Below are 12,012 nucleotides of genomic sequence, written 5' to 3' on the forward strand. Positions count from 1 at the left end.
TGGGGGTCTTTTTTTTTGAGACGGAGTCTCGCTCTGTCGCCCAGGCTGGAGTGCAGTGGCCGGATCTCAGCTCACTGCAAGCTCCACCTCCCGGGTTTACGCCATTCTCCTGCCTCAGCCTCCTGAGTAGCTGGGACTACAGACACCCGCCACCTCGCCCGGCTCATTTTTTGTATTTTTTAGTAGAGATGGGGTTTCACCGTGTTAGCCAGGATGGTCTCGATCTCCTGACCACGTGATCCGCCCGTCTCGGCCTCACAAAGTGCTGGGATTACAGGCTTGAGCCACAGTGCCCGGCCTCTGTGGGGGTCTTTAAACTGTTTGGTGTCAGCTATTCAGGATCTGCTTAGGCAATTTTTTTTTTTTTTTAACAGGGTCTTGCTCTGTCGACCAGGTTGGAGTGTAGTAGCACAATCTCGGCTCACTGCAATCTCTGCCTCCCGGGGTTAAGCGATCCTCCTATCTCAGCCTCCTGAGTAACTGGGACTACCATGCCCTGCTAATTTTTATATATATTTTTTTTCTAGAGATGATGATTCACCATGTTGCTCAGGCTGGTCTCGAACTCTTAGACTAAAGTGATTCTCCCACCTTGGCCCCCCAAAGTACTGGGATTACAGGCAGAAGCCACTGTGCCTGTGTACTTAAGCAATTCTTAAACGAAAGTCTCATGATTCTAACATCAGGGAGCCTAGCTATAGAACAGTAGGGATGCAAATGGTTACAAGGAAGTGGGTCAAAGTGCAGCCTGATTAATGGTTAATTATATTTCTGTCCAGAATTCTTGTTAATCTTCTAAGAATGGCTTCATAGCCGTTGTCTGTTAGTATATTCAGTCTCTTTTTAAAAAATGAAAAATAGGTCAGGCGCAGTGACTCACGCCTGTAATCCCAGATGGTCAGGAGATCGAGACCATCCTGGCAAACACGGTGAAACCCCATCTCTACTAAAAATACAAAAAAAAAATAGCCGGGCATGGTGGCGGGCGCCTGAGGCTGAGACCGGAGAATGGTGTGAACCCAGTGGGGCGGAGCTTGCAGCGAGCGGGGATCGCGTCACTGCACTCCAGCCTGGGCGACAGAGCGAGACTCCGTCTCAAAAATAAATAAATAAATAAAAATAAATTAAAAATAGGTTCCATCAGAATGGCAAGCCACCTCTGGGAGAAGATATTTGCAGTATGTATATCCAACGAAGTACTTGTATCCAGAATATATGTTTAAAACTCCAGTAAGAAAAAGAAAACCCAATGGTAAAAATGGGCAAAAGGCTTAAACTAGCACTTCACAAAAGAGGGTGTCTTAGCTGTAGCCTGTGGTTGCAGCTACTTGGAGGCCAAGGCAGGAGGATCGCCTGAGCCTGGATGATTGAGGCCGCAGTGAGCTATGATCATGCCACTGCACTCCAGCCTAGGCAACAGAGCAATATTTTGTCTCACAAAATTAAAAAATACAATAATAAAATAGGATATCCAAATTGCTAATAAGCATATGTAAAGGTGCTAATAGGGGAAATTTCAGTTATCAGGGAAATGCAGATTAGATGAGATACTACCAGATACTACTATCTTTACCAGAATGGCTGAAATTAAAGAATAAGTATTGCCAAGTGGTATATAGATTTATAGCAGCTGGAGCACTCAAACACTGCTGCTGGGACTGTGAACTGGTACAGATACTTTAAACCTTTCTGGCAGTGTCTATTTAAGCTAAACATATGTACCGTATACTCAGTGACCCACCATTAACATTCCTGGCTTTGCCTCTGATAGCAGTGAATGTTTACATCCACCAAAAGACAGATACAAGAATATGATAGCTAAAAACAGGAAACAACCCAAATGTTTATGATCAGTAGAATTTTATTTATTTGTTTATTTATTTAAGACGGAGTCTTGCTCCATTGCCCAGGCTGGAGTACAGTGGTGCGATCTTGGCTCACTGCAACTTCTGTCTCCTGGGTTCAAGCAGTTCTCTGCCTCAGCCTCCTGAGTAGCTGGGATTACAGGTGCCCACCACCACACCCAGCCAATTTTTGTGTTTTTAGTAGAGAAGGGGTTTCACTGTCTTGGCCAGGCTGGTCTTGAACTCCTGACCACGTGATCCACCCGCCTCGGCCTCTGAAAGTGCTGGGATTACAGGCGTGAGCCACTGTGCCCGGCCTAGAATTTATTTTTAATATTATGTTATATTCATGAGATAGGGTACCATGAAGCAATGAAAAAGAATAAGCTGCTGCTATATCCAACAGTGTAGATGAATTGTATTACAGACATAATGTTGAATAAAAGCCACACACAAGAGAGTTAATGTTATTGATTATATTTGTAAGAAATTCGGAACAGCCCAAACTAATCTGTGGTGACAGAGATCATAATTATTTCCTTTTGGTGGATTTATAGACTGAGAGGGGTGTAATGGAGCCTTCTAGAATATTCGGTATGTTCTATAACTGTATCTGGATTGTGGTTATATGGGTGTATACATATAAAAATATTTATTGACCTGTACACCCAAGATTTGTGCATTTCAATGCATCTAAGTTATACCTGAATTTTTTTTCTTTTTCTTTTTTTTTGAGACAGAGTTTTACTCCTGTTGCCCAGGCTGGAGTGCAGTGGAGCAGCCATGGCTCACTGCAGCCTTGACCTCCAGGGCTCAGGCCTTTTTCCCACATCACCCTCCTGAGTAGATGGGACTACAGGCATGTGCCACTATGCCTGGCTAAATTTTTTTGTATTTTAAGTAGAGACAGGTTGTGCCATGTTGTCCAGGCTGGTCTCCAACTCCTGGTCTAAAGTGATCCACCTGCCTCAACCTCCCAAACTGTTGGGATTACAGGTGTATGCCACCGTCCCCAGCCAAAAAAAAATTTAACGTGTACCCATTATTTCCTCTTTCAGTTCTCCTTTTGTTTATTCTTTTCCTTAAAATCTTTTCCCAATCTGGCTTCCCTGGTTTTGTTAAATGAAACTCTAGCCTCTCAGTTAGCTACGTTTAATGACTTAAAATGATAAGTCATTAAATCTTATCAACTCTTCCTTGGTTTTTTATTTTTTGGGGTTTTTTTTTTTTTTTTTTTGAGATGAAGTCTCACTCTGCCACCCAGGCTGGAATGCAGTGGCGCAGTCTGGGCCCACTGCAACCTCTGCCTCCTGGATTCAAGCAATTCTCTTGCCTCAGCCTCCCAAGTAGCTGGTATTACAGGCGTGTGCCACCACGCCCAGCTAATTTTTGCATTTTTAGTAGAGATGGGGTTTCACCATGTTGGCCAGGCTGATCTCAAACTCCCAACCTCAAGTGATCCACCCACCTCGGCCTCCCAAAGTGCTGGGATTACAGGCGTGAGCCACCACGCCTGGCCTTCAGCTTCTCCAAAATATCGCCCAATCATGCCTGTGCTAGAGTTTTGACCTTGATCACAATCCTTAATTAAAATTGCCAAGGACTTAACTGATTTCCCCGCTTTTCATACTCAAAAGTGTTCTGCATTATGCCCGTAAAGCTGTCTTTCTAATTTATTTATTTATTTTTTTTTTTTGAGACAGAGTCTGGCTCTGTTGCCCAGGCTGGAGTGCAGTGGCGCGATCTTGGCTCACTGCAAGTTCCGCCTCCCGGGTTCACGCCATTCTCCTGCCTCAGCCTCCTGAGTAGCTGGGACTACAGGTGCCCACCACCACGCCCTGTTAATTTTTTGTATTTTTAGTAGAGTCGGGGTTTCACCGTGTTAGTCAGGATGGTCTCGATCTCCTGACCTCGTGATCCACCCGCCTCAGCCTCCCAAAGTGCTGGGATTACAGGCGTGAGCCACCGTGCCCAGCCAAAGCTGTCTTTCTAAAGCAACATTCAAGATGTTGTTACCACTCTGATTGTGTCACTTCCTCTTGTCAAAAGCCTTGGGTGAGCTCCCCTGTCTCCTACACTAGGTGCAGATCTGGCTTCTAGATGCTGATTATATTCAAGATGCTCATGGTCTGGCCCCAACACTGTATTACTTCCTGTGAACAAAAGTTCTCTGCAAAGGAATTTGGGGGAAAGAGACTTTATCCCAGTGAACAGTTTGCAAACTGGCAGAACAAAGGGAGGGTGCAGGTTTTATAGTGCCTAGGTTCAGAGTCAGGTCCGTTTATGCAAAGGAAGGATTGAAACTTTGCTTAGTTCTGGTTGGTCAGCATAGCCGAGTTCTGATTGGTTGATACAGCTGAGCCCTGAGCCAGAAAGGGTTAGTTTCCAAGCCCAAAACCAGAAGTCTCTCAGACATTTGTTTCAAACGGCTGATTGAGGGAGTTCAGGGGTTGGGGGTTGGGGGTTCTTGCCCAATTTAGCTTGGGATCAACAGCTCCAACACGTTCGGCTTGATTGTAAAAAGGGAGGTCCTGTACTACTTTTATACATGTTTTTGAGAACAAACCGTACATAATTACTTGGTCCGCCAGCTATGGCCGTCTTGTTCTGTTTTAAACATGGCACCCCTCAGCTGCGGGAATCCATTTTATCTGCTGGCCCAGGACGTCCATTAACATTTTCCATCTATACTCAATCCTTTGGAAAACTGAAATACTTATTATTTCTAAACCTAATTTGCTCTCTGTTGTTTATGCCTCTTTGTTCATGCTTGTCTCTCTCTAAATGCATCCTTTCTATCAAATCATCTCAAATCATTTCAACCTGGGAGGGCTTTTTGTTTTGTTTTGTTTTGTTTAAATATGAGATGGGGTCTCACCATGTTGGTCTTGCCCAAGCTGGTCCAAATTCCATGGCTCAAGCAATTCTGCCTTGGCCTCCCAATGTGTTGGGATTACAGGCATGACCCATAGCGGCCAGCCAGGGAGGGCATTTATGGTGTGTTTCATGAAATCCATGAATCCCCATGAAATTATATACAAACATTCCTGTATGTATATATTTTTCTGGAGAAAGGGCTTTTGCCAATAGATTCTCAAAAGCCCATAACTCCCCAAAGTTAAATTGATTTAGTGGCCTTTGAAGGAAGATAAGTTAACTCATGTGTGTTCAGCAAAGTTTATGTCTGATTAAAATGTAGTCCTAAATCTGCTGGATGATGAAATAATTTTGAATGGATAATTATATTTAAAGCTCAAAGTTTCAGAATCAGGTAAAATGTTCTCATTCATTTTTTAGGTTCCTAGATGTAACTCTTTGTGAAATCTATTTTCCTCAAGAGATAGTATCTTAGTGTTTTTCACATTGGTATCTTTAGTTAAAGGAAATTTTTTTTCCTCCCACTCCCACATGATTATTCCTAGGCTAGTAGACAATACCATCTCTGTATGCTTTGATGTATCAATGCCTTTTTAAAGATATAAGTCATGTTTTTTTCACTTTTTTTTTTCTTTTTAGATTCCTATAGGCAATGGAAACTGATCTCAATTCCCAGGACAGAAAGGATCTGGACAAGTTTATTAAATTTTTTGCCCTCAAGGTAATATGTCCATTCTCGTGAGCCCAGAAGTGTTAGAAATAACTTCCGTGCTTCTGCCTTTTGCGAACAACTCTCTTTGGAAAGTAGCATAACAGCTTGCAGCTTGCCCATTTTAAGGGATACTTCTGTCTGTTGTCAACCAAACTGTGAGGTATGGGGGCGGTATTGGGGGTGTAGCTAAAATGTAGCTTCCAATTTTCTACAGCTACTTGTTCAAAAAAAAATTTTTTTTTTTTTTGTAAGACTGCAGAAATGTCAAATTGTTATGCCAGGTTATTGGCACAGTATGTTCCCTTTGGGTGGGAACAAAGACCGTCAGCTGGAATGGGCAGCATTTCGGACATCTTTCCTTAAGTTTCAACTAATCCTGAAATGTTCAAATTTTATATATTCTTCCCTTTCTGGTAAATGGGGAATTAAAATTGAATTTTGAATCCCATATTTTCCTAAATCTAAAAATCATTTCCACCTATGTCACTCCTCTCAACCATTGCCATGCTAGAACAATCCATGTAGTTGATTTTAGTTGTGAAATTATGTGGAAGACTTTTGCCATATGGGCCAAATGGTATGAATAATTGTGGAATTTTTGTTTTAAATCTACCATGGGGTTGTAAGTTTGTGGCAGTGAATATTTAAAACCACAGTTGGACTCGTTTCTTTATGAACATCAAACCACTATGCTCAGCTTTCCTTCTGCCGTATGAGAATATTACAGTTTCCAAGCCTCAACCTGTAATTCCTTTCATTGGTTGACACTATACCTTCAGAAATGTTTATAAAGTTGTTTTTTGTATGTAATGTTTTTTCTATCTGTTCTCAAAAATTAAAACTATACTGTTTCCCAAAGTATACTTATGGTTAATTGGCATCGTTTAAACCCTGTATTGGGAGGATTTTAAACCCTGATCAGGAGCCAGATTAGTTTGTTAAGACTTTTCATCATTTTGGGGTTTCTTTTTTTTTTTTTCCAGACTGTCCAAGTGATTGTCCAGGCTCGTCTTGGTGAAAAGATTTGCACTCGTTCATCATCATCTCCAACGGGTTCAGATTGGGTAAAATTCTGTTATTTACTAAGATATACTGTAGTGTTTGTCACAAGGAATGAATGTAAAGTTCTCAAGTGCAATAATTAATAACATTTATATTATTATAAATAACATTAAAATATCTAATTCTATTTGATCCATTTACTTGAAAAGGGTATTCCTATTGTATGTTAATCCTGAATTTATTTGGTTCTTAACTTTCTGCTATGATAGATGAAAAGCTTAGTCCTTGGAAGACAAAAATTGTATCTTGGCCAATTTTTGTAATGATAATTACCTTTTTCAACTTGAGGTTTGTGGCTTTGATGCAGTATTATCCCTTATGGGGAAGGGAGAAGTGAATGAATTGTCTTCCTTAATCAGTCACAGCAATACTTGCATTACCCAACATATACTAATTTCCGTTTTCATAATGTTCCTGTGAGTGTTTCATGCAAGAGTCCCTTTTGTTTTCCAGTTCAACTTAGCAATCAAAGACATCCCAGAGGTTACACATGAAGCAAAGAAGGCACTGGCAGGGCAGCTGCCTGCGGTCGGGAGGTCTATGTGTGTGGAGATTTCACTTAAGACTTCTGAGGTAAGGCTATGGCCAGGTTGGTGTCTTCATTTAGAACTCAAGGCTCCTCCTCTGAGTCGAATTCATTTCTCAGTCTTATTCCTGCCCTTTCCTCTCTGATGTGCTTATCATTCTCTGAGGGGGTCATGGGTTTTTTTTGTTTGTTTGCTTGATTGTTTGTTTTTGAGACTGAGTCTCGGTCTATTGCCCAGGCTGGAGTGCAGTGGAGCAATCTCGGCTCACTGCAACCTCTGCCTCCCGGGTTCAAGTGATTCTCCTGCCTCAGCCTCCTGAGTAGCTGGGATGACAGGTACACGCCACCACGCCTGGCTAATTTTTGTATTTTTAGTAGAGACGAGGTTTCACCGTGTTGGTCAGGCTGGTCTCGAATTCCTGACCTTGTGATTCGCCTGCCTTGGTGTCCCAAAGTGCTGGGATTACAAGAGTGAGCCACCGCGCCCGCCCTGTTTTTTGTTTTTATTTTATTTTATTTTTTGAGACAGAGTTTCACTCTTGTTGCCCAGGCTGGAGTACAGTGGCACGATCTTGACTCGCTGCAGCCTTCACTTCCTGGATTAAAGCGATTCTCCTGCTTCAGCCTCCCAAGTGACTTGGATTACAGGCGCCTGCCACCATGCCTGGCTAATTTTTGTATTTTTACTAGAGACAGGGTTTCGCCGTTTTGACCAGACTGGTCTTGAACTCCTGACCTCAGGTGACCCACCCACTTTCTGCCTCCTAAAGTGCTGGGATTACAGGTGTGAGCCACTGCGCCTGACCTGTTTTGTTTTTTGAGACAGGGTCTTGCTCAGTTACCCAGGCTGGAGTAAGTGGCACAATCATGGCTCATAGCAGCCTCGACCTCCTAGGCTCAAACAATCCTCCCACCTCAGCCTCCTGAGTAGCTGAGACTATAGGCATGCACCACCTTGCCCAGCTAGTTTTTGTATTTTTTGTGGAGATGGGGGTTCACCATGTTGCCCAGGCTGGTCTCAAACTCCTGAGCTCAAGCGATCTGCCTGCCTCAGTCTCTCAGAGTGCTGGTATTGCAGGGATCGTGGTTTTTGAACTTATTATTCCAACCACTTGATGCAGGCTCTTTACCCTCTTGTTCGCATGACATACTTCTGCTCATCCTTCAAGACTCACGTGCTCTAGAAACTGTCCCCCTTTTAGTGGGAGATATAACTGCAGTCTTTACTTAGAATTCCTATGGTGCTTTGTTTATATTTGTTTCTACAGTGTGACTTGCTGGGTGCTTTTGGGGGTTTTTTGTTTTTTTTTTTTTTTTGAGACAGAGTCTTGCTCTGTTTCCTAGCTTGGAATGCAGTGGCATGATCTCAGCTCACTGCAACCTCCACCTCCCGTGTTCAAGCAATTCTCGTGCCTCAGCTTCCCGAGTAGCTGGGGTTAACAGGTGTGTGCCACCATGCCCGGCTATTTTTTGTATTTTTTGTAGAGACGGGGTTTTACTATGTTGGCCAGGCTGGTCTCGAACTCCTGACTTTAGGTGATCCACCTGCCTGGGCCTCCCAAAGTGCTAAGATTACAGGCCTGAGCCACCATGCCCAGCCTGCTGTTGTTTTGAGACTGGGTCTCACTCTATCACCCAGGCTGGAGTTCAGTGGTGCAGTCATGGCTCACTGCAGCCTCAAATTCCTAGGTTCAAGGGATCCTCCCACTTCAGCCTTTCCGAGTAGCTGGGAGTACAGGCATGCACCACCACACACGGCTAATGTTTAAAAAAAAATAAAAAATTTTGTAGAGACAGGGTCTCCCTGTACTGCCCAGGCTGGAGTGCAGTTCTGCTTATAGCTCACTGCAGCTTCAAACTCCTGGCCTCAGCTGATCCCCCTGCCTCACACTCCCAAAGTGCCGGGATTATAGGAGTGAGCCACTTTGCCCAGCCAGTATTATGAGTTTTAAAAATGTGCTTGCCTTATTTCACATTAGGATTGATGGAGATACTGTTTCAATGTATTTTCACTAATAGATTGTAAGGCTGTATGGTATAATTAAAGGTAAATAGAATTTGGAGCTACACAGAGCCAAGTTCAATCCCAGCCAAGTGACTTTAGCTAAATTACTTAACCCCACCCCCATAGCACTTTTTTTTTTTCTGCTCTGTTGCCCAGGCTGGAGTGTAGTGGTACGATCTTGGCTCACTACAACCTTCCCCTCCCTGGGATTACAGGCACGTGCCACCACGCCCGGCTAATTTTTTGTATTTTAGTAGAGATGGGGTTTCACCGTGTTGGCCAGGATGGCTTTGATCTCCTGACCTCATGGTCTGCCGGCCTCGGCCTCCCAAAGTGCTGGGATTATGAGCTTGAACCACCATGCCCGGCTCAGCAGTTGTAATTCTGAAAATTTTCCCAAAGAAATTAATTGAGTTTGTTGGAAAAGTTTTAGTCTCAAGGTTGTTTATCACTAATGTTTGCAGTAATGAAAACTAGAAACAACCTTTATGTTCAAACTCAGATGAAGATACAAAAACCAAGACTAAAGAAACAACCTTGGCCGGGTGCTATGGCTCATGCCTGTCATCCCAGCACTTTGGGAGTTCGAGGCGGGTGCATCACGAGGTCAGGAGATCGAGACCATCCTGGCTAACATGTGAAACCCCATCTCTACTAAAAATACAAAAAATTAGCCAGCTGTGGTGGCGGGTGCCTGTAGTCCCAGCTACTTGGGAGGCTGAGGCGGGAGAATGGCATGAACCTGGGAGACGGAGCTTGCAGTGAGCCCAGATTATGCCACTGTACTCCAGCCTGGGTCACAGAGTGAGACTCTGTCTTAAAAAAAAAAAAAAAAAGAAACAGGCCGGGCGCGGTGGCTCAAGCCTGTAATCCCAGCACTTTGGGAGGCCGAGACGGGTGGATCACGAGGTCAGGAGATCGAGACCATCCTGGCTAACACGGTGAAACCCCGTCTCTACTAAAAAATACAAAAAAAAAAAAAAACTAGCCGGGCGAGGTGGCGGGCGCCTGTAGTCCCAGCTACTTGGGAGGCTGAGGCAGGAGAATGGTGTAAACCCGGGAGGCGGAGCTTGCAGTGAGCTGAGATCCGGCCATTGCACTCCAGCCTGGGACACAGCCAGACTCTGTCTCAAAAAAAAAAATTAAAAAAAAAAAAGAAACAACCTTTATGTCCGAGAATTGGAGGACTGGTTGGATAAAATGATAGTCCTATAGTGGGATACTGCGGAACCATTTTAAATGATTTAGAATTTTTAATTATAGGGAAAATTCCATGAAGTATTTATTAAGAAAAAGCAAGTCCTTAAAGTAGTATATAGACTGTGATTGCCCTTTTATTTAGAGAAGAGGCTGGTTCGATTATAAGTTGATATCCCTTTTTTTCTTTTTGCTTATCTATACCTTTTAATATTTTTATAGTGACTGTAATGCTTTGAAATTAAAAATTTTTAAAACAAATATTTTAAATTTGTCCTTTCTACAGGGAGATTCCATGGAGCTGGAAATATGGTGTCTTGAAATGAACGAAAAGTAAGTGCTGCATCTTTGGGTCCTTGGTTGTGGTTGCTGAGGATAAATTAGATGACATCATGTGAAAAGCAGGGCTTTGTTTTCAGAGTCAGGGAGGGCATTCTGACCACTTAACAAAGCCAGTAGGTCTGTGCCACAATTTGTTTCATGCTTGGCTTCCAGCCTAGACACAGAGATGACCTTCAGAGGGAACATCAGTCCAGAGAGACTCAGATACTACAGGGAAAGGAGCAGCAGAGGAAGCTGAAAAGGCTTTGTTGTTTTCCCAGAGTACAGCTAGTTCTCTGATTAAATCCCTTGCGAGCTCTTGTAATATGACTACTCTGTTTTGTCTGTTTTCTGTGTGGCAGCCATCCAATAAGATTTCCCCTCCCTGCTCCTTTTTACAGACTGTACGGGTCATGGATTGGAAATGCATGTTATTTCTTTCCCCCATTTTCTTCTTTCAAGGCAGATTAGCTTACCTCCTGTCTGAAGCTTCAGTTTTCAACAAGAGTATATAGGAAAATTGAGGAAATATCAACACATCAAAAGAAAAATCTTAGTGATAAGTATATGTAGGGACATTAATTTTCTTTATTGAATAAATGCAATTGCCAGGTTATGGCCCAAAATTTTAGAGCCAAGCTGACTTTTCCCAGACTTCTGTTAGATTATCAAGATAGACAGCTCATAGGATAGTACGTGTTTGCACCTTCAGTGTATATAATTGCAGTATTTATTTATTTATATGTTTTCAGATGTGCTGCTTTATTTCTAAAAAAATAAAGTACTTTGAAGCTAGAAAAAAATATATTGGGTGCCTTTTGGTGCTCATTTCCCTGTGTCTAGTACATGAGAAAGTAAAACATTGACTTAACCTCAATCATCTGTTGATAAAGGTGTAATTAGAGTTCTCTGGTTAGTTCAGAGCATGTCTTAATAATAAATTTGGTCTTGTGTAGTTCCAGCGCTTAATAGGAGAATGCTGACCGTGTCTTTGTGCCTGGCAGGTGTGATAAAGAAATCAAAGTTTCCTACACGGTGTACAACAGACTGTCATTGCTGCTGAAGTCTCTTCTTGCTATAACTAGGGTGACACCAGCCTATAGGCTCTCCAGAAAACAAGGGCATGAATATGTCATATTATACAGGTAAACAGCATAGATGGTCATCTTGATTCACTCATCAGTCTCCTCACTTTGCACATTGTCTAGCATTTAGATATTCTGTGATGATGTTTTGGACAGTTGGTTGGTTTGTTGGATTATTGATGCTGTCGCTTTCATGTGATCGGTATCCAGCCTTCCTTATGAACCTTACCTTTCCAAAACCACCAGGTTTATCATCCTTTTCTTTTTTTTTTTTTTTTTTTTGGAGACGGAGTCTTGCTCTGCCGCCCAGGCTGGAGTGCAGTGGCCGGATCTCAGCTCACTGCAAGCTCCGCCTCCCGGGTTCACGCCATTCTCCTGCCTCA

At 42.9% G+C, this 12,012-nt stretch overlaps 1 protein-coding gene across 6 annotated transcripts in view; it reads left to right on the forward strand.

Annotated features, from left to right (window-relative positions):
- The window catches only part of ATG13 (autophagy related 13), a 58,066-nt gene that overhangs the window by 22,324 nt on the left and 23,730 nt on the right, over positions 1 to 12,012 (forward strand). For all 6 annotated transcript variants that reach the window (XM_012001384.1, XM_012001388.1, XM_012001385.1 and 3 more), the window contains 5 exons: positions 5,361 to 5,442; positions 6,417 to 6,497; positions 6,949 to 7,068; positions 10,510 to 10,556; positions 11,549 to 11,689. In XM_012001384.1, the coding sequence (XP_011856774.1) occupies positions 5,374 to 5,442; positions 6,417 to 6,497; positions 6,949 to 7,068; positions 10,510 to 10,556; positions 11,549 to 11,689 (458 nt within the window). In that variant the 5' untranslated portion in view covers positions 5,361 to 5,373. The remainder of the gene's footprint in view (positions 1 to 5,360; positions 5,443 to 6,416; positions 6,498 to 6,948; positions 7,069 to 10,509; positions 10,557 to 11,548; positions 11,690 to 12,012) is intronic.

Source organism: Mandrillus leucophaeus, unplaced genomic scaffold (genome assembly GCF_000951045.1).
Source record: "Mandrillus leucophaeus isolate KB7577 unplaced genomic scaffold, Mleu.le_1.0 Scaffold66, whole genome shotgun sequence".
NCBI classification, from domain to species: Eukaryota; Metazoa; Chordata; class Mammalia; order Primates; family Cercopithecidae; genus Mandrillus; species Mandrillus leucophaeus.